Source organism: Castanea sativa, chromosome 9 (assembly GCF_040712315.1).
Source record: "Castanea sativa cultivar Marrone di Chiusa Pesio chromosome 9, ASM4071231v1".
NCBI lineage: Eukaryota > Viridiplantae > Streptophyta > Magnoliopsida > Fagales > Fagaceae > Castanea > Castanea sativa.
In genome coordinates, this window is record NC_134021.1 from 22217926 (window position 1) to 22241487 (window position 23562).

Sequence of the window (23562 nt, forward strand, 5' to 3'; positions counted from 1 at the left end):
AGGACAAAGTTTTGCTCCAAACATGTTCAAAGCTTTTGGCTTCAACCCCTAATAAATTTGTCATCTTTTATTGTTATGTGCATTGCATATAATTCATTTGGTTGGTTGGATTAAGTGAGTCATGTGCACTATACATGATAATGACACATATTATCTTCTTATTGGGAGTTGAAATCAACGGGTTTAAACATGTTTTCAGTCATTTTCAAGGTTTCTAGGTCATTTTTTAGGTTTAGGGGATATTTCAGTTATTTTTTATATTCTAAGAGTATTTTGAGCATTTTTAGGTTTTAGGGATATTTTTGTCATTTTTATGTTTCAGAGGTATTTCATTCATTTTTTTTAGGTTCTATGGGCATTTCGATCAATTTTTAAGTTTCGGGGTCATTTCAGTCATTTTCTAAGTTTAGAGGTATTTTGGAAGTTTTGGGGGGGTTATTTCAATCTTTTTCAAGTTTTGGGGGTATTTTTATCATTTTTAGGTTTCAGGGCATTTCGGTCATTTTTTAGGTTCTAAGGGTATATTTTAGTCAATTTTTAGGTTTTTGGGTCATTTTAGACATTTTGAAAATTTAGGTGCATTTTGGTAATTTTATAGATTTAAGGGTATTTTGGTAATTTAATTGAATAGGTTTTACCTATAATAATTGGGTTGGGTGGAGTTTGACTTATAATTAATTAGTTAAATATGTTATCATGAGTAAATAAGTTTTACATACTCCACCCATTTATGCCCAACCCAAACCCACTTTGAGCTTGCATGTAAGCTATTTACCAATTGTACGCGTGCAATTTGTCTATGCAACTGCATACATTCGATCCGGGTTATCATTAAAGTTGAGTTGAATCTATGGACACTTTAGACTACAATTTTTTTTTTTTTTAAAGTTGTAGCAAAGAAGTTGAAAGGTATAACTGGCAGAAACCGATTATCCACGGTTTAAGCGTTTTGTTCTTATGAGCCTCTCCATTATGATCTTACAAACACATCAACTATTAAATATTGACTTATATATAATAGCACCTCCCAAAACTATCAGATACGTTCAAAGCGAAGCAACAAAGGGAAAAGAGAAATGAGTGAAGAGAGTATAGATGTTACAGACACCCTATCCGGACAATCCCTATTAACCTTTGAAGTTTGAACCTTGTAGAGTTCCTTAAACAAGAATGAGACTTTCGCTTCTTTTAATAACTAAGCACAACATTGGGCTCCCACCTTTTTCCATTTTCTCTTTTGTTAATTCAACAATTATTCCTTTTCCTCAATAATTACAATGAAGAAGAGAGAATTTGACATCTAGATGTTTCCACTAAAAACAGTAAAACACCTTGAAGATTAGTCTAGCTGTCGCCCTTTTTTCTTTTTCTTAATTACAATTATTTTGGGAACCCAAGTCAATTGCTCAACCCCATTTAAATAACCCAAAAAAACACCAACCTTTTTGTAAATTTTGAATTGACAATTGAGAAATGAGACTTCCAGACAGACTGTCTTAATTACGTTAGAACCTATAACAAAATGTCAAAATTGAACCTGTTAAATGGTCTGTGTCATTCGCAAGTGACGCTAACATACAATTTGTTTATATAGATCCTTCTGTCTTCACCTTGTTCAACTCTTTGAAACTAACAAAGTTGATTACTCACTTCCAAGCCGGATGTAATGATAATCAGTTCCGCAATGGCCAATTAGAATTTTCCTGCTTCTAGTGGGCTAAGTTCTAAATTGAAACAAACCCACCTCGGGAAGATCTAGATGATTTTTCTTTGAAGGGTCAGCTTACCAAAATGAAAGTGGCGATTTTTTGTAAGCCCTTAACCAAAGATAGGATCCAGAATGCAGGCTACATCGCCAAATAGAAACCAAAAATCCACATATACAGGCATATATAAACATATCTTTGATCATTAAATCACAATAAAAATTAAAAATAAAAAAGAACTGTCAATACAAAATATCTACTCACGTAGTACACAAAAATATGAGTAATTCAATGGAGAAGCTGAAACATGCCATCAATGTTTACCAGAAAAACGAAGAAGTTGAAATTGCAGAGTTTTCATTTGCTCGTTAGCAATCTTCAATACACGTGGTGTCCAGACTTCCCATTAACCACATTGTTTCTGTTGTAGAAGCTGACACCCCCACATTCATGCATCCTAACAAACTTCTTAGAATCTCCAGCAAAAGTTGTGGATATTTTCAAAATCTATAAGAAATAAGGTTAGCTATGAGAAAATTAAAACAGGCATGTATACATAACATGAAGATAGAAAGCCCTGAACTTATCAACTCAATTAAGCACAAGAAATGTCTAATAGATCTCAGCTTTCTCTTTGACATGTCAAGGATGCTCGCTAGGAAAATCCATTGCAATACCACAGTTACTATTTGGCCCTTGATTCTACCATTTTGTCTTCTTGAGGACCCAGTGGCCATCAGTGAATATTATGTACATTATTTTGGTCTAAAGAACATAGCAAAACAACATATACCAGAGATCACTAGCAGTACATATTATTGTAAGAAAGAGAAAACTAACTGTTTATATTATGGCAAAAAACATAACTGTAACATAAAATTTTGTTACAATGTGGAGGATAACTGCTTCAATAATGGTACTAGCTTATATGTGAAATGCTATTTTCTTGGCTTCAAATATGTAATTATAAAAGTTTAATCAATCATAAAATATTATTGGAAGGTGTAAGCTAATCACTGGTAATGTTTAGTGGGTCCTATTTTCAACATTATACACCAAATCATGCCTCCATCAAGGTAGGAAGGATTTATGCACATGGGGGAGGGGCTGCTACCCCATTGTGGAGCTCATAATTTGCCTTCAGACAACTTAAAGAGAACTACGAACAATATTCAAAATTCTGTGTAAAGGAACACACACTTGTGCAATAGATATTGCTCTCTGCATACATACAAACTGCAGTCTGTTTTCCAGTCCAAAACCCAATAACAGTAAAAGCCTTATCTACATCAGAACCATTTTAGGGTTGACCCTGGACAAGATTACATAATTTTGGAATAACCAATCAATTCTGTATGAGATCCCAGCCTAAAAAAATGCTCATTCCCTACTAAAATATTTTTTCCTATTTTTTATTGGCTACCACAAATAGAGGAGCCTAAGCTATATTGACAATTACATTGATCTAGGATACCTCTCCCAAAAAAATAAAATATGGGGAGGGGGGCATAAGGCTGCTTACCAGTCACTTTCCAATACCTTGCAAAAGTGGGAGTTTTTGTACTATGTATGACCAATATATAGGATACTTCCTGCGTACTAGAGTAATGCCGTATCGATAAGGTGGTCTTTTATCGATAAAAATTGACAATTATATTAAAAGTCATATAACTTTTATCTTATGATGCTGTCATTGATTTATGTCAGACAAAATCAATGACAGAACCTAACAAAGTAGTATTAATGATAAGAGCTTAAATTCAAATGACTGCCTACACCAAAGTAACAGAAAAAAATAGTAACATGTGCATGATGATGCACTCATCTGTCAGTTGAAATATCTCCCCCCACCCCCCCCCCCCAAACCACACACACACACACACGTTTGTAACATACAGATTATAAAAGATTATAATATCTTCCTCTTTTTTTCAGACTAGAAGTCTCCTAATTATTAAAAGCCTCTATATACCAATGAAAAATTATGTAATTCTGCCCCTATTTATTTCAATCCTCTGAACTTCAAGAAGTCAGACCTAGTTATAAAACAAACTTCAAGAAGTCAGACCTAAGTCCACAATGTGGAACAAAAGGATTTTCATTTAAATCTAAAAAGAAAGATTGCACAGATGTTAATACAGGTGGCGAGAATGCAGTTGCTTAAGAAATAGGCTGGATAAAAATACTTGTATTTAAAAACAATGAGGCTTTAAAAGATGCACATAAGCCAAATAATAAGCTAAACCAAACACGCTCTAAGAGTCATATCATGATGCAATTTATGGCAATCAAAAGCTCCATTTGTTTTTTTAAAAAAAACATTTTCCAGGAAAAAATATCTTCAGTAGAAAATAATTTGTTGCCTACTGTTTGGTTGAGTCTCTGAACTACTTCTCCAGTGTTTGGTGCACCTAAAATATCTATTGTCAAAACCAACAAGAATTCACTGAAGTCAATAGGCAGTGGTGGTTATGGTGGTAACAGTGACAGTGGGAGGGGGAGAGAGAGAGGTGGTTGTCATGGGGGCGCAGGGGATAGAAGGGAGGTGCTGGCAACAGCAAGGAGGAATATGGTTTTTTGGGGATGTGTGTGTGTGGAGGAGGTGGTGGTGGTAGCAGAAACAAAGGAGCAAGGAGGAGGCCCGGAGGGAGGGAAGAGGTGGTGAATGGCACAGAGAAGTTGGGAAGGGAGCAAAGAGGTCATTGAGGTAACACGGAGGAGTGGGGAGAGTTAGGGAGGTGGGGAGTGGGGACATCAAAGGCTTGGTCTAGGAATTGTTTATGCTTTCACACTGCATAAGCAATTTTCAGCTCCTTTTCTGTAATATTCCATTGATCATGAAAACATTCTGTTGACAAACAATTTTCAGTTGCACCGATTATTACAAAACAACTTCTGGAAAATATTTTATGCCAAAATAAAGTGTCAAGGATCTAGATGAGTTTGGGGAAATCACACTGAGCTTAACAGCAAACATATAAGAAAACAGTTCAAGGATACAAAGGAGGATACAAGTGTAGATAGAATTGCTGAAGCCTGATGACTTTGTACTGCAAATTTATGCGAATAAACAATGTCAAAAGCTAACTACACATTCAAACAAAGATAAAATCATGCTTAAAATAAAAATTAGAAAAACTAGAATTACTCACTTCAAAAGATGAAGCTACTCAGATTTATCATGGTAGCCAGGAAAGTTCCTTATTGAAAGAGTAGACGCTAGTTTGGTCAAGCAATTCTGTAACACAATTTATCTGGTCTGATGCTTGCTGCCAGTGGAGAGATCATCTTCATACATATCATGAGATTCTGAAGGAATGTATCGATCCTCAAAAGCATTTTGTACGAGAAAGTCTGAACTATGATTTTCATATGTTTTTCTTCCCCTTCTATCCTCAACGTTTGATTTCTGTTCGTCTTTTTTTGCAACTGAATTATTCACAGAATTTGACCTAGAAGAAGATGATCTACTATAATGATATTTTAACATGCCAGAAGATGGCTGCTTAATCTCATGGTGCCCGGTATTGGACACCTCCAGATCATCTCGCTCTCTTGGATGACTACTTCGCACATGTGACCGGCGATGACTATCATTTCTGCTGGGGCTTCTTGAATAAATTTCACTATCACGTTTGTCCCGATTGGAACATCTCTGATCCACATTTTCATGGTGCTCATTAAGAGAAGCATCTTTCAAACTTTTAGATCTCTTACCACAATCAGAGTGTGACTGTATCCTATCATTATATTGGCTACCTCTGGCTGCTGCATAATCACTTTTTCTAGGCTCATCAACAGTGACGGTGCTATCATTTCTGCTGGGGCTTCTTGAATAAATTTCCCTATCACGCTTGTTCCGATTGGAAAATCTCTGATTTACATATTCATGGTGCTCGTTAAGAGAAGCATCTTTCAAACTATTAGATCTCTTACCATACTCAGAGTTTGAGTGTGCCCTATAATTATATTGGCTACCTCTAGGTGCTGCATAATCACTTTTTCTTGGCTCATCAACAGTGATGGTGCTGTCATGAGCAGAAGATGATTCAGATGGAAACATTCCTTGATCTTCAGTTCCCTTCACTAAACACCCAATTCCTCCAGCTTTCTTAATTTCCTCCATGTATTCGTCTATTATATCCCTTGTAACCTTTGAAAAGCACATAAAAATGAAGGCATTAATGAGGGAAGAAATCAACTAGGTATCAAACTGAGCTGCAATTGTAAACAACATATAACTAATGCAATTGTACAATGATCTTGTCAAAATTTGTGACACCTCAGTTTAGCTTTTTATCCAAGTGTTCACAGATGTCAACCAGAACAATGCAGTAACAGTCAACAAATGGTCCACAGTCTTCAATAACTGAAGGACCTATTTTCAGACTTTCACAATTACACATGGTCTTCATAGAAAGTATGAACCACAAAAGGAAACAAACTTCTTTCTTAGGCACAATCTTCCACATCATATTGTTCTATGCAAACAACAAAGAAATAATAAACATTTTGGTGTATCAAAAAAATAAAAATAAACATTTTGGGAAATATATGGCACACTTGGTCAAAGGTCAAGTCAGTAGAGCAAAGCGCATAAACACAAGTAGATACAGGAGCAAGAGCTGATCCCTTCCAAAACAAGCCTATGATCATAACTAGAATACTATAAAGCAATACTTAGTAGTTTTAGTCACAAGAAATAAACAATGATAGTCAATTAAGGACACGGTTATAAGGAGATATCATTATGGGAAAGACCATCACATTGAGCCTTAACAAGAAGTCACCAAATTAATTACAAGTCATGTTCATCATGGAAACTACAAGACTACACGTCTTTCATTTTATTTATTTTTGAAAGATAGAGTTTACGATAAACATCCAAAAATCAACTGGGGGATGACATCTTCAATGCCCCTTCACCTCATTTTGTTCAAACGAAGCAGAATAAGAAGTTCCTGCTGCTGCTAGCAGATGGAAAATTTAACAGTTTTCAGGTTTGAAGCATTGTCATGACCTAGTCATATTTCCCATCTCAGCTCATTCTTCACCCTCTTTTCTCTCCACTTAAGGCTACAGCAATTGCCTTCCTCAGCAACTGCAAAGCCACGTAACCTCTATAAGTAACATACATGCAACTTCAATCTCTTAGATCCAGTTACCACTTGGTCCACTTCTTTCTCCTCTATGATTCCCGAATATACCAAACGGTGAAGAATTGTGTGAAATTTGGGAATATGAGAAAGAAAAAAAAAAAAAAAAGATAAATCCGTAAGCTCAAAATTATAGAAAAGATAATAAAGGTTATATTTATTCTCCTGACTTGCAACATAACTTTTAGATTTTTGTCATTTACAAAGTGCTTACACACATGGCCTATGTGATGAATGACCTCTAGAGATTTAAGCTTGCATCTAATAATAGATTCCTAAAATGCTTAATAATTTCAATGGCTAATTTAGCAGATGATTGAATGACTTGCTACTCTCTTATGAATTATGAATTCAATAATTTTTTATCTTATAACACAGTTCTAGAAAAAAAAAAAAAAAAAAGATCATATACAATGCAAAACAGGAAAATACATAATTGAAAAACTATATTCGAACTCCACTACTTCATATACTCAACTCCACTGAACCAACCCTTATGAAGTGGACATCAGATGCAAGCCCCAGATCACATGACAGAGCGATGGAGGACCACTACCTAGAGGACCCAATCAATATTGATTGATGCTGATGGATGGTCAGACTTTTTTTCGATTTCATTTTATTTGAATTTTTGGACTTAATGTTATTGAATTTCATTCCCACATTTAATTTAATTATTACAAGTTATTTCCTTTCCATACTTGGTTATGAACTTATATGCTTTCTTTCCTTGGTGTAACTTGGGAACCCTAGATAAGGCCAAAATTCAGTATTGGTACATTTTGCTGGATAAATAAAATTATAGTTGAAATTTTCTTCCAACGGATTGGTGCCAACTCTAGGCAACTCTAAGTGCCAACTCATAGGTTTTATCTTTCTTTCCACCACTTAGTGCTAACTCCAAGCAATCCTCAAAATTAATTCCTCAGTTTATCTTTTTTGTACTTTTTGTTTAGTCAAAACTTCCATCAAGAATTTTGTGTTGCATCACCTCAATTTCAATTTAATTATGATCAGCTTTATGGATCCTTATCATCTAATTGGCGTTAACCACAAGTATTGTTTTCCGCAATTCTATCCTATCCAAAATCATACTCTTTGTCGCCTCCCTTTTCAACATATCCTGTTAACTACTTCTACCTATGTTATTTTAAGCCTCACTCTACCTCTTTTCACTTCATCAACTACTACATTCTTTTATTTGTAAGTTACACAACCACCCAATAGATTTTGGATCAACCCCCCTCCACCCATTCTTGTGGAAGGAGGAAGTGACATTTGAGCTAAAGCTCATTGGCCACTTCATTGACTTCATACAGGAATAATTATTAACATTTTGTCACTTTATAATCAAAACTCAATCACACTTTGACATTCAAACGACATGTTAATATCGTCTTATTGATGTTTTATCAGCCTGTAAACCGTCCATATTACTCCAACACCAAATAGCAGCAATGTTATCAACATCAAGTGTAATAATGTATAATTTTCTGACCATATTAAATAAGATGATACACTTACAACAAAAGAAATTTCTAGTACTAACACCTGCTTTTTACCTGTACAGCTGTTTTCTTCCCCTTTTTTCCACGATATGACATTCTTCTGCGTTTGTAATCCCTTTCTTCAGCCAGTAACTCCTCTCTAGTCTTAGTCTTGTTTGTTTCCTGATGTATACACAAGATTTTGAAGCTATGAGATTTAAAAGTTAAGTTACCCACCAAATAAATAGAGGTTAAGATTTTAGTTAATCTGCCTGTAATAACCAAAATTGCTGACGAGAGGAAATGCAAATCAAGAAATCCAAGAAAGAAGACTAAACTTAGTAATCATCCAATCAAACAACTGTAAAATGAAGACTTCAGGATGTTGTAGTGATCTCCATCCCATTGAATTTCTGATTATCTCTCTCATGCCAAATGACCATAAAGCAGATGTGTGACATAGTTACCACTCTGCCTACTTTTTTTTTTTATAAGTAATAAGTTTTATTGATTTCAAAAAAGGATCACCCTAGTACACAGGGAGTGTACAAGGGGTCAACAACTCTGCCTACTTTAAAAACTCTATTTCTTTAGGCCTAACTACAACGATCTTGAGTGACACGTCTCAAAAGAAGTGTTTCAGAAGTTTTATCTTTAAGTTGTGTTGCCAAGCCTAAGGAAGACTTTTCGTAAATCAGCCAAGTGACCAACACCTTTTATGACTCTTTACAGCCATGTCATTTAAGTGACATGAGCCTCTAATATGAATGTTACAATGGGTCAAGTCAAACTTTTTAGATAGGTAGGTTAAGTCAAAAACTAAAATAAATTTTATCAACATGGCAGCAAGGTTTCTAGGTTTAGGTGTTTTAAACTGACTAAAAAAAAGAATGTTGTGGCTGCTCTAACCAAAATAGAGATGTTCATGTTTCTAAACGCAGTACCTCACCACTACAAGCTACTATCCATATTCATACTTTAGTGGAGTAAACCCCCCAACAACAAAAAGGTTATTCCTAAAACATGAGGAGTGATTTAATTTTCCGCAAATGACAAATTCCATCAAAGTTCTAAAAGAGGTAAAAACCAGTATGAACCAAACATAATTTGGTTGAATTTCCCAAGACACAATTGTCATGGTGCCCATTTAGTAATGTGGTTTGAAGCTGCACTTTTCCAAAAATACAACTATTTTAAACCTCACTTTTTTCTGGATACAATGAAAAAGAAAATAAATAAATAAAACCCAGTTTCAAAAAGTTGAAAAATAAGCTAATACCAAACAGGCACGAAGTTACACATACACCCAATGGGTCTTGAACCCATACTTCACCACCCTCCACCAAGCACTCGTAAGGGGAGGAGGTGTCCGTTGAGCTAGAGCTCATTGGTAAGATGTAACTTCCTGCTGAGATATACAAAGCAATGAATACCTGTCTAAAGGACTGTTGCCTAAGTCCGTCATGCTCAAGTATAGGCCTATAGTCTGGACGTCTTTTCCGCTCTTCATATGCTCTCTGTGACAGATAATCATACTCAGCCGCCCTACAAATAGAAAGAAACTGACGTCAGCATTTACTTTTAAAAATGAAAACTAGTATATCTGTCAAGATAAAACTATATCACATAAAAATAGGAGAAGATCTAAAAGAATGATTCCAATAAGTTGGAACATGAGATGGAAATAAAGACACCCTATTCAACGCTACATAGAGGCCGTGCCCAGTGCACAAAGCTCCCACTTGGTCTAGGAGAGGTGGTCGGTGGGTAGCCTAAGCCCAAAACCAGTCATATCTGACCAACACTATATAGATGATAAAAAAATTATAGATAAGACCACAAGGTCCGCAACAAACTCTGCTAGCCTATTTACAGGTATATCATATGGATGTCACAACATACACATCTACCCACTATCTGTACTTAAATAAATAGATAACTAAATAAAAAAAATTTATAAGTACTAAGATTTATTGACATCAAAAAGGGACACCTTAGAACACAAGGAGTGTACAAGGGTCAAATACAGATCTTACAAGAATCAATAAAATCAAAGATAGAAGAGAGTGATTGGTTTCGCAAGGCAGGCAACCAATCCAAAAAAGTTCCAAAGAAAAATAACTTGAGGTCACGAATGGATCTCTCAGAATCTTCAAAACACCTACTGTTTCTTTCCCTCCAAAGACCCCACATTAAACAATGGGAAACAATTATCCATATATGACCATTTTGATGATGACCAAACCAGCCTTGCCAACAAGCAAGGAGCCCCAAAACTGACTTAGGCATAACCCAACTTACTCCAAATAAACCCAAAACCATAGACCACAAATCCATAGCAACTGGACAATGAAGGAAAAGATGGTCAACTGATTCACCATTACACCTGCACAACCAATTCACCATTACACCTGCACATACAACACCAATCCAATATCCAAACCTTCCTTTTTCATAAATTATCAATCGTCAAGCATTTCCCCAAAGCAGCAATCCAAACAAAGAAAGCCACTCGAGAAGGGATCTTCTGCTTCCAAATACTTTTTTCCAAGGGAAACAACAATCATTAGAGCCCACTAGAAGATTGTAATAATCTTTAACCATGAATCCTTTATTTCTATCTGGTTTCCAGCTCATTTTATCCTCCCAAACCCCTTTTAATGAAGAGCCATATATAGTATCCATGAGACTCGACACAACCTCCAATTTCTAAACATGAAAACCCCTAAAGAAACTTACACCCAAAAAAATACCCCATTAGTGAACTGCATAAGCTCAGCCACACTTGCCTCCTTATCTCGGCAAAATCTAAATAATTCAAGAAAGCGGATAGCAAGAGGTATCTCCCCACACCAATAGTCTTGCCAAAACTTCACCCTCGACCCATCACCAATATCATACAGAATATAACGAGAAAAAGAAGGCCATACTCAACTAATATTTTTCCACAAACCAACACCATATGGACCAGAAACTGGACCAGTAAACCAACCACCCCATACACATCCGTATCTCACCTCTATTACTTGCCTCCAAAGGGCATCCCTTTCAAACCCAAATCTCCATAGCCACTTCCCAAGCAAAGCTTCATTAAAAAGTCTTACTTTCATTATTCCCAAACCACCTAAAGAAAGAGTAGTATAAACAGTAGCCCATATAACCAAGTGAAATTTAGGTTCATGGATCATTCTTTGTGTGAACAACAACGCGGAGGAAGATTCTAAAATGTGATAATCTCCTAAAGAAAGGAATTTATCTACTAGACTGGTGTTGCACGTGCAGGCATTGAGGTGAGACTGTGGCTTGTTCGTTGTTACCTGTGTTGTGGTCTTCTATCTTCTAAATAATTGAGCCTCATTGCGTATTTCCCAAGATTGTTGGTGATCTATTACACGGATGGAAGAAATTGTTTGGGAAATATTCATCCCTTGTTTGAAATCTAGCCCCTTTTATGTTTGCTATGGAACTTTAGTTTCATCATATTAGACAGGTCAATTTAGAGAATAATATGTGTATGTATGAGTAAATAGGCAGATCTTCACAAACCTTTTTGATCTAATTGGTTATAATGAAGAGGATGTGAATCCTAGGATAAGATGAGTTCCACGCTGCCTCCCCCCCCCCCCTCTTCCCCACCGTAGCTCACAGTCATTACCACTCCCACCTCTGTTTACCTTTCTGCCAGCCGCCTCCTCAATTTCTTGGTTTTTTTCCAACACAGTTTTCATCACCTTTTGGCTTTTACCCATATCACCTTTTTTGTCCACCCTCTTCACCGACTATCCCTCCCCCACTTCTGTCCAACCTGCCTCTACAAACAGTGCCAAAAACAACCACCACTATATCACCCACACCAAATAATATTATCAAACCGACTCTGCATAGCACAACACCTAAACCTTCTCCTGTTGGCCAAGGGGGCAGTAAAGGTTCTTTTTGTATTGATTCTAAAGTTTTTTCTTTCTCGTTTGATGGCAGGCGGGCTGATTCTTATGCTATTCATGAGAGTCGCCGGAATATCAAATTTTCCATTTGGGTGGGACGTAGAGGGTTGGAATGGATTCGCTCTTGTTTTGTTGATATAAGGGATTGGGTTCCAGGGAAGGACTTGTTATGCAAGCGTTATAGGGAAAACAATAAATTTTTCGAATTCTATGGAAGATCGAATAAGGCTGTCTTTTTGTGGATATTGCTGTTTATTATGGTGGAAATCGTTGTGGTTGTGTGATGATACCAGCTAGCTTGAATCATTCTGGATGGTGTTTGTTTCAGAAAGAATTAGACAGGTTCTGATCGGGTGAGAATTCTGTATCGGTGGCAGAGATGACATCTGTTGGCATTGTTGGTGGAGGTTCGATGGCCGGCAATGGTCAGAATGGGAAAAAAATGATCAATTACGGTAATCAGCAGAAGACTAGGAATTTTCAAATTTCTGGAGGTATTTTGGGGCATAACGTGATGAAGGGAGATTCTGCTGTTACTGTTTCAAATATTAATGGTAGACCCACACGTGAATTTGTTTTTAAGTTGACTTCTGCCAATTTAGCATTAAGAGTATTTAAACCAGATGAGGGTAAACAGGCTGTCTCTTGGATGGACCCAAACAAGTTACAAAGGCCTGAAAAAGTTGGGCTTGTGGTTAACCAAGCCCAAGCCCAAGCCCAATTGGCTAACCCGAAAGGAAAAGCACATTCAGAGGAAGACCTGAATTCCTATCCGAGTGGGTTAAGCGAGAGATTGCTCTGCGATCAGGGCACGAGTGGGTCGGGCAAGACCTCGAGGTTACCTAGGGCGGCAGCAGAGTCTCCGATGGTGGTTTCTACGCCTCCGATGAGGGTCAAATCAACAGTTCAAAACTCCTATCAAGTAGCGGAGCTTCTCGTCCCCATCTCAGTGGCTTCTCATCTCGATAGGGAGGTCGAGAGGCAGTTTGGGGACGATCTGAGGATCACGGTGGATTCGCACAGCTCGAAGTTATGGGTAATGGTAAAGGCTCAAATCCAGCGGTGTCGATGCCGGAGATCACATCAGGGAAGCGATCGCCTCCATCATCATCAATGGGAGGCTTCGAATCATTTTTCTCCCTTGACCAATTTGGTTAGGGAGGGGGATCCTTGGTCTGAGGAGAAGGAGGAGGAGGAGGAAGTTTTTACAAAAGACCCTCACGTGAGTGACAAAGAGAGGTGTGCCTCCCAAACAAGTATGATGGTGTCAGATGTTGAGTATGCAGATGGACTACAAAATTGTGAGTCTAAGCTTCTGTATCTTCCATGGGGACAAAGTGGGGTTGACACCAGAGAGTCTGGTAGTGGAGAGAATGAGAGTGGTCCTTTAGAGTGTCCTCTGTTGTCTCGATGGGATCCTAGGGTAGTCGAGGATATGGTGATGAACATGGTGGTTGAAGAGGGTGAGTTTGAAGCGACAAAGGTGGAAAATTCAAAATGGGTGTCTACAATGATGAATGGTTTTGCAAATTGGTGGGTTTTCCTATTGTAAGACATGAAGCTCAATGTGTGGCTTTATTTCGTCTACTAGAACAGGAATGTCTTGAGGTTGCTAATGGCGGGTGTAATCTTAGACCTGTTAAATCTAGACAGAAAGGTCTTAGGGAACTTCGGGGTCTGAATCCACAGTAACTATGATGGGACTTATTCTCAGAATAGAGGTTTGTCAAATGGTTTAGGGGCAATTGGAAGTTACAAATGACTTTAAGACTTCTTTCTTGGAATGTTAGGGGGTTAAATAACCCTCAAAAGAGGGAGGTTTGCAATCTTCTTGAGGAATGGCGGTGCGATATCGTATGTCTCCAGGAAACTAAACATTCTTCTTTAAATTCTGCTCTTGTGCAAAGCTTATGGGGTAGTCCCTTCATTGATTGGGCAATATTGGATGCGATTCAAACATCCGAGGGGGTTTTGCTGATTTGGGATAAGAGGGTTTTTGAGAAGTTGGATGTCATTGTTGGAAAATTTTCTGTTAGTGTATTATTTAGAGGAGTGGTGGATGACTTTGTGTGAGCTTGTACAGGTGTGTATGGCCCTAATGACAATGGTCAGCGGTTTTCTTTGTGGGAGGAGTTATCTCAGGTGCGTGCCAGGTGGCCCATGGCATGGTGTTTAGTAGGTGATTTCAATATTATCAGGTATCCAAGTGAAAGGCTCGGCTGTGAGTCCTTTAGCCCTGATATGTTCGCATTCTCGGATTTTATAGAGAATAATTCCTTAGTTGATTTACCTTTAGAGGGGGCATCCTTCACGTGGTTTAGAGATTCGGACCTTCCCCCTATGTCAAGAATTGACAGGGCTTTGGTTTCTCTTGATTGGGAGGAGCACTTTGAGAATGTATCCCAACGGGTGCTTCCCCGTGTTCTTTCTGACCATTGCCCACTGTTGGTGGAAGCTGGTGTTATTCGTCGTGGGCGAAGTACCTTTAAATTTGAAAATATGTGGTTGAAAGCTGAGGGTTTTGTTGATAGAGTTAAACAATGGTGAGATGGATACAGTTTTGCGGGCTCTCCTAGTTTCATCTTGGCTCAAAAATTGAAGGCGACAATGGTGAGATGGATACAGTTTTGCGGGCTCTCCTAGTTTCATCTTGGCTCAAAAATTGAAGGCCCTAAAAGCTGATTTAAATAAATGGAACAGGGAGGAGTTTGGTGATTTGGCTTTTAGAAAGAAGAACTTGCTGATTGAGCTGATGGGTTTAGATGCGAGAGAGGAGTTGGTGGGTCTTTCAATTGAAGATTAGATTCATCGCCTTCAACTCAAAGGACACATAGAACAGTTAGCTTCCCTTGAGGAGATTTCTTGGAGGCAAAAGTCTCGGGCTTTGTATGTTAAGGAGGGCGACAATAATACTAAGTTCTTTAATAGATTAGCAAACTCTCATAGAAATGCTAATCAAATTAAACGGATTGAGGTGGATGGTGCTCTTTATGAGGATGAGTCTAATGTCCGCTCTCAGCTAGTTCTCTTTTATCAAGGGTTGTATAAGGAAACTGAGGTGGGGCATCCTACCATGGATGGGTTAGATTTTGCTAGTATTGAAGAGGATGAGCGGCTATCTTTAGAGAAGGAGTTCATGAAGGAGGAAGCCTTCCATGTGTTAAGGGAGATGGAAGGGGATAAAGCCCCGAGCCCTGATGGATTCACCATGGCTTTCTTTCACAAATGCTGGAGTGTGGTGGAAAAGGATGTCATGGATTTTTTTGTTTACTTCATCGGCACTCTGTGTTTGAACGGTCTATGAATGCTTCATTTCTCACTTTAATTCCTAAGAAGTGCAATGCCGTTAACATTAAGGACTTTCGCCCCATCAGTTTGGTGGGTAGTGTGTACAAGCTGCTGTCCAAGGTGTTGGCTAATAGGTTGAGGGTGGTTTTGGATAAGCTCATCTCTGAGTCCCAAAATTCATTTGTTGGCGGAAGGCAGATTCTGGATTCAGTGCTTATTGCAAATGAATGCCTGGACAATAGGTTGAAGAGCAGAATTCCGGGTGTGGTTTGCAAGCTTGATATTGAAAAAGCTTATGATCATGTGAATTGGGACGCCTTGTTTTATTTATTGGGTCGCATGGGTTTTGGGCTGAAATGGAGGGGGTGGATTAAGGCTTGTGTTACATCGGTCCGTTTTTCAGTCTTGGTTAATGGTTCCCCTGAAGGCTTTTTTGGAAGCTCTCGTGGGCTGAGACAAGGGGATCCCCTATCCCCACTTTTGTTTCTTTTGATAATGGAGGTCTTAAGTAGGCTCTTGGAGAAGACTGAGGAGTGTAATCTTATTCGGGGTTTTCATGTGGGAACTGTGAACAATGTTGGCGTGCGTATCTCCCATTTGTTATTTGCTGATGACACTATCTTATTTTGTGATGCCTCTAGGGAACAGTTGTTGTCCATTAGATTGGTGTTGTCTTGTTTCCAAGTTTTTACTGGCTTGAAGGTCAATGTTGGGAAAAGTAAAATTATCCCTGTTAGGGAGGTGAATAATCTTGATGCTTTGGCTAATATCCTTCAATGTAGAGTGGGCAAGTTGCCTATGAAATATTTGGGGATGCCGTTGGGAACTTCTTTTAAGACTGCTTCGATCTGGAATCCTATTTTGGAGAAAATGGAGAAGAAACTATCTGGGTGGAAGCGTCTCTATCTTTCTAAGGGTGGTAGACTCATGCTTATAAAGAGTACCCTCTCTAGTCTCCCAACATACTTTTTATCTCTCTTTACTATTCCTAAAGCTGTGGCTACTAGATTGGAAAGTATTCAGAGGAATTTTTTGTGGGGGTCTTCTGAGGGAAGTTTCAAGTATCTTTTGGTGGCTTGGGATAAGGTTTGCTCACCCATTGAGATGGGTGGATTGGGGATAAGAAGTGTGGTTTCTTTTAATCAAACTCTATTAGGGAAATGGTTGTGGAGATTTGGTCATGAAGTTACTCATCTCTGGCGGAGAGTTATCTCTTCTAAATATGGTGAGGGTCAAGGGGGGTGGTGCACTAAAGTCTGCAGGAGGACTCATGGGTGTGGCCTATGGAGAAGCATTCATGAAGGGTGGGAGAGCTTTTCTAAGCATCTATCTTTTGTAGTGGGGGAAGGCACTCGTATCTATTTTTGGCATGATAGATGGATTGCTGATATTTCTCTTAAAGATCTTTATCCTGAGCTCTATGTGTGCTCAGCGGTCAAGGATGCTTTCATCTCTAAGGTCTTGTGGATTCCAGAAGGGGGCACTGCTAGAGTGTGGAATTTGAGGATTCATAGAGCTTTTGAAGACTGGGAGTTGGCTGCATCTTATTCTCTGCTTCAGCTTATCCAAACCCGTATTCCTCGGGGTGAGAGGAGAGATACTCTTTGTTGGCGGCTAAAGGGTGATGGTAATTTTGACACCCGGTCTTACTATCAGGTGATTCGGGGTGCTTCGAATTCTTTGTTTCCTTGGAAGGGGATTTGAAAACCAAAGATTCCTAAACAAGTGGCGGTCTTTCTGTGGACAGCTGCTCACGGTTGGATCCTCACTTTGGATAATCTTATGCTTAAGGGTCGCCCCTTGACTAATTGGTGTTTTATGTGTTGCCAAGATGGGGAGTCAATGGACCACCTTCTTCTCCATTGTCCTGTCACTCATTCCCTTTGGTCTCTTATGCTTCAGGCTTTTGGCATTCATTGGGTTATGCCAGGTTCGGTGGCAGGTTTGTTATCTTGTTGGCATCAGTGGCTTGGGAAGCATAATTCGGACATTTGAAATTTAGTTCTAGGGTGTTTAATGTGGACTGTGTGGTTGGAACGTAATCACCGATCTTTTGAGGATAAGGAGAAGACATTGGATGAGTTAAAGGTTTTAAGTCATCGCAGTCTTTTGGAGTGGTCTCGTTGTTGGGGTTTTACTGTTTGTTCTTCTCTCTCTAAGTTTATGTCTTCCCTTAGCTTAGTTTCCTAATCTCCCTCTTTGTGTTGTGTTGTGTGCTCTTTTTTCTTGTTGTTCATCATCATGAACATCTTGTATTTTTCCATTTTTGTTTTTTCATTTATACTATTTCTCTTATTACCTATCAAAAAAAAGGGATAGACGGGTGGTTGAGAAAATAGATGTTTCTGTTGGTCAATTCTCTGTTAATGTACTTCTTAAGGTAGTATTGGATAGCTTCGAATGGGTTTGTACTGGTATATGTGGCCCCAATGCTGATCATCATAGGGCTGTTTTGTGGGAGGAGTTGTCCAGGGTGTGTGTCTGGTGGACCACGACTTGTTTCTAATTTGGTGATTTTAATACAATTAGATATCCATGCGAGAGGCTTGGTTGTGAGTCTCTTAGCCAGGCCATGTTTGCTTTCTCGAACTTTATTGAGAATAATTATATAGTGGATTTACCACTAGATAGGGCTTCTTTCACATGGTTTAGGGATGTTGTGCCGCAATCTATGTCCCATACTGACAGGACATTGGTATCTGTGGATTGGGTGGATCATTTTGGGAATGTGTCTCAAAGGATGCTTCCTCGTGTTATTTTTTATCATTGTCCACATTTGGTGGAAGCTTGTGGTGTTGGTAGGGGTTGCTGTGCTTTTAAGTTTGAGAATATGTGGCTCAAAGTTGAGGGTTTTGTTGAGAGAGTTAAACAATGGTGGGAAGGGTATTGCTTTATGGACTCCCCAAGTTTTGTTTTAGCCCAGAAATTAAAGGCTCTTAAAGAAGACCTAAAGAAGTGGAATAAGGAGGAATTTGGAGATTTGGCTTTTAGGAAGAAGTGTTTGTTGTCTGAATTGATGGGTCTAGATGCTAAGGAAGAATTGTTGGGCCTTTCACATGAGGAACAATCCCGCCAAACACAAGTTAAAGGTGAGATTGAAATGTTAGCTGCTTTGGAAGAGACTTTTTGGAGACAAAAGTCCCATGCTTTGTATGTGAAGGAGGGAGATTATAACACTCACTTCTTTCATAGATTAGAGAATTCTCATAGAAGAGCTAATCACATTAGAAGTATAGAGGTAGATGGTGCTTTATATGAGGACGAATCTACCGTACAATCTCTGGTGGTTCAATTCTATCAAAATCTCTATACAGAGACAAATGTGTGGTGTCCAACTGTGGATGGACTGGATTTTGCTTGTATTGGAGAAGATGAAAGGTTGTCTCTTGAGAGGGAGTTCTCAAAAGAAGAGGTTACCCAACTGAGATAGAGGGGGATAAAGCACCTGGTCCAAATAGCTTCACCATGGCTTTTTTCCACAAATGTTGGAGGGTGGTGAAGGTGGATGTCATGGCTGTTTTTTAGCACTTTCACAGGAATTCAATGTTTGAAGTTTGAACAGACTCTAAATGCCTCGTTTCTCTCTTTAATTCCCAAGAAAAATAATGCTATTAATGTTAAGGATTTTCAGCCTATCAATTTGGTAGGGAGTGTGTACAAGCTGCTATCTAAGGTGTTGACGAATAGATTGAGGGTTGTGTTAAACAGTCTTATCTCTAAGTCTCAAAAATTCCTTTGTTGGTGGGTGACAAATTTTGGATTCAGTGCTTATTGCAAATGAGTGTCTAGATAGCAGATTGAAGAGTCATGTTCCGGGTGTGGTTTGTAAGTTGAACATTGAAAAAGCCTATGATCATGTAAATTGGGATGCATTACTCTATTTGTTAGGTAGGATGGGTTTTGGGATGAAATGGAGGGGGTGGATTAAGGCCTGCATCACTACTGTTTGCTTCTCTATTCTTGTGAATGGATCTCCGGTAGGCTTTTTTAGAAGCTCAAGCTCCCGTGGGTTGAGACAAGGTGACCCATTGTCCCCTCTTCTTTTCCTTTTAATTATACAAGTACTAAGTCGGATTTTGAAGAAAACTAAGGAATGTGGTCTTCTTCGTGGTTTTCATGTGGGACCAGTTAACTCTATTGGGGTACGCATTTCACACTTGCTGCTTGCAGATGATACCATCTTGTTTTGTGATGCTTCTAGAGATCAGTTGTTGTCCATTAGGCTGGCTTTGACTTACTTTCAAGCATTTGTTGGTTTGAAAGTAAATGTGGGGAAGAGTGAGATTGTTCCGGTTGGGGAGGTTGGAAATATTGGTGCTTTGACTACCATACTTGGATGTAGGGTGGGTAGTCTGCCAATGAAATACTTGGGAATGTTGTTGGGTACTCCATATAAAACAGCATCCGTATGGAATCCTATTTTGGAGAGGATGGAGAAGAAACTCTCAGGTTGGAAGCATCTTTATTTATCGAAGGTGGTAAACTTACTCTGTTGAAGAGTACTCTTTCAAGTTTTCCTACGTACTACCCATCCTTATTTACCATCCTTGTAGCTGTGGCTGATAGGTTGGAGCGCATTGAGAGAAACTTTTTATGGGGGTCTTCAGAGGAGTGTTTCAAATATCCTTTGGTGGCTTGAGAGAAGGTGTTTTCGCCATTAGAGATGATTGGTTTGGGGATCAGGAAGTTAGTGCATTTTAATCAAGCCCTATTAAGGAAATAGTTATGGAGTTTGGACAAGAAGGCACCCATCTCTGGCGGAGTGTTGTTGCAACTAAATATGGAGAGGGTCAATGGGGGTGGAATACTAAAGTATGCAAAAGGGCCCACGAGAGTGGTCTATGGCGTGGTATTCACGATGGATGGGAGAGTTTCTCCAAACATGTGGCCCTAGTGGTGGGTGATGGTTCTCATATTCTTTTTTGGCATGATAAGTGGGTTGGGGATAACTCACTTGAAATGCTCTATCCTCAGCTGTATGCATGTTCAAATGACATGGAAGCTTGCATTTCTGATGTTCTATGCTATCAGGAGGGTGGAAATGATAGATTTTGGAATTTGAGATTTTATAGGGATTTTCATGAAAGGGAATTAGAGATTTTATAGGGACTTTCCAAACACAATTCCAAGGAAAATTGGAGATAGATGCACCACGAATCTTATTGTAATAGGACCGAATATCAAACTTGTCATTCCCATTGAGGAGATAGATTTTGGTGTTTTGTTGGAGCTATTGGCTAGGAAAATTTAATTCAAACATTTGGAATTTGATTCCTGGCTATTTGATGTGGATTGTTTGGACAGAAAGAAATCGGCACTCTTTTGAGGATACTAAGAAATCACTGGTTCAGTTACAAGTTGTATGCTTGAAAACTCTGTTTGATTGGTCTAGGCGTTGGGGCTCCTCGAATTGTTCTTCTATCATTGAGTTTCTTTCTTCTCTTAGTATTGCACCTTAAATTTTTTTTTTTCCCCCTTGTTTGTTGCTTTTTCTTGTGTTCACCATCATGAACACCTTGTTCACCATCATGATTACCTTGTATTTGCTTTCTTCATTTTCTCATCTTGATTAATATTATTCTTATTACCTATCCAAAAAAAAATCTGCTATGGACACTGAAGAGAGGAACCATTGTAGAGTTGAAGATGTCAAGCCTCGATTATTTAACTAAAGTCTTCTTTTCATAAGATAATTGTTTGAATGGTCCCATATTCTAGGTTCTAGAAACAATCATTGTATGGTAGATTTCATTGATTGATCTGATTCTCTCCTTTTTAGCATGTAACTTTTATTCTTTGTAATTCTTTAGGACTACATCATGTATATATCTCATTTGCATGAAAATATATGTACTATAACCTTCCGATGTTTTAAAATACAGATTTTCCTTTCCTAAGATATAATTGTCAACCATCTATTCAAAAAGCAGGAAGCATAATACATATTGTCAAGGGACATTAAACGTATCAGATGCATATTAGAAGCCTCCATGAAGTACAAATATGCAACATAGACACGACTCTAATGTCAAAACATCCATTCTATTACATAAGCAACCAGGGATCTGTTATTATATCTGATTTGAAAATAATAATAATAATCCTTCTCCATACGCATCTCATGTGCAACACTCGGTACATTAGTTTCTAGCTTTCTATAATTCTTTTCGGTTCTTTCAATGGCCAACTTTGTACTAAAAAAAGACTGAAAGTGCACAAGCTGTACAGCATAGAAATTAAACAGGGCAACATATATATATAACAGAAACAAAAAAAGGCACAAAGGATCAAGATAGACTTTGAAACTGAAATTAGAATTCCAGAATCCAAACACCAAAAAGAAAGCAAACTACAAACTTCACTGCTAGAGGCCTACAACCTTGGTTCTTGTGTCATGAATGAGACCATTATAACACAACAAATGAAAATGAGAACAAGTTAAGCCAAACGTAAATAGGTTAGCAAGCATAGTAGAGAAAGAAAACAGGGAAAAGTAACATACAGCTGATACTTGGTAAGCGGTTGAGAAACATGAAACCCATTAAAGTTTTGTTGAAGCACAGCTCTTTCTTTCAATGCAGTAACCGCTGCTTGGACTTGTGACACAGAAATGACCTCATCTCCACGGCCAGCATGAGCATGGGACTGGAACAATCCCAATTGCGCTGCCTCCAATACACATTGCTTAAGCATGTGAATAGCAAACAGCTTCCCATTCATTTCACCATAGAGAATGGAAAGCTGAGAGGCTAACCACATCAACGCTTGTACCAAAACGGGACACTTGAAAAAACTCATTACACTCTGCTCATTCGATTGTTGTTGTTGAGAATAATTATGTAGAGCTTCCTTGACAATAGGGCTGAGGCAGAGCCTGAAAAGCAACAATATATGATCCCTCATTGCCACATCAATGACAATGCTGCCGTATCGCGGGGAACTCATGAGCACCCAATTCTCGATCAGCCCGGAAATGGAAAGGGAGAGGGAGAGGGAACGGAGAATGGCGTGGGAGTAGGCGGTGGGGTAATTAGTCCAGGCATCAGTTTCGGCTCTAATAGAGAGCAAGTCGGAGGGGAGAATTGAGAAATCGAAATCGAAATCGAAATCGAAAGGAAGAGGGTTGTTGGGAAAGTGAAGGGATAAAAAGGGGGGGAGAGGAGTAGGAGTAGCGGTTGGGGTTGGGGTTGGGGTATGTAGAGTGGAGAAGTGAACGACGGCGGGGCAATCGTCGTAGAAGAAATTGGAAGAAGAAGAAGAAGAGCAGTGGCAGCGAAGGGAGTGGCGGAAGAGGGCGGAAGAGGGGATGAGATGGTGGGGATTGAATGGGCATTGGATTAGGTTTTGGTTTTCTGAATGGAGAGTGGAGGAAATGGAAAGGGAAAGGGAGTGACGGAGGGTTTGTTGGGAGAAGTGGATGAGGTTTTCAAGTGTGGTCAGTAACGAATTAGGGTTCATTGGATTGGATTGGATTGAGATTTTGGGGAGCTAGGGTTAGGGTTAGGGTTTTGATTTAAACACACACAGACAGACAGAGAGATCAGAAGATCAGATTCAGGGGTGCCCCTCTTCTTGAAGAACAAAGCATGAAATCGCTCATGAATGAATGATGACTGACTCACATCAGCATCAGAATCATCACTGCAATATTTGGTTGGACTCAAGAGGAACAAACTTCAGGTTTCTATTCAATAATTTGGTTAGCTTGCTTCCTCTAATATTAAATTCAGGTACAAGGTATAGCTTCAAGTAAATTCCCATCAAAAAAAAAAAAAAGTATATATATATATATATATATATATATATATATATATATATATATCGTCAAGTAAATTAATATTATTCAGGTTTTTATTAATTTTGTTAAAAAAAATTAAAGAATATTTTTCTCACATGGAAAAATATTTATGTGAAATTTATTTTCAAAAAATCTTTTTTATTAGTTAATTGCATACATAGAGGCAATTTTTTTTAAAGAATT

The 23562-nt window shown here is 38.5% G+C and overlaps 1 protein-coding gene across 2 annotated transcripts; it reads right to left on the bottom strand.

Moving 5' to 3' along the window:
* Positions 1-1220: 1220 nt before the first annotated feature.
* LOC142610409 (U11/U12 small nuclear ribonucleoprotein 48 kDa protein) lies at positions 1221-23294 on the bottom strand. 2 transcript variants are annotated; one of them, XM_075782229.1, is made up of 5 exons: positions 22084-23294; positions 9783-9894; positions 8425-8532; positions 4859-5859; positions 1221-2213 (listed from the first exon to the last, which is right to left on the bottom strand). In XM_075782229.1, the coding sequence occupies exons 1-4, from the start codon at positions 23037-23039 to the stop codon at positions 4957-4959; spliced, it is 2079 nt and encodes a 692-aa protein (XP_075638344.1). In that variant the 5' UTR covers positions 23040-23294; the 3' UTR covers positions 1221-2213; positions 4859-4956. The 2 variants fall into 2 exon arrangements, with proteins under 2 accessions (XP_075638344.1, XP_075638343.1); XM_075782228.1 differs by lacking the exon at positions 1221-2213 and adding an exon at positions 3563-4756.
* Between the last annotated feature and the right edge of the window lie 268 nt (positions 23295-23562).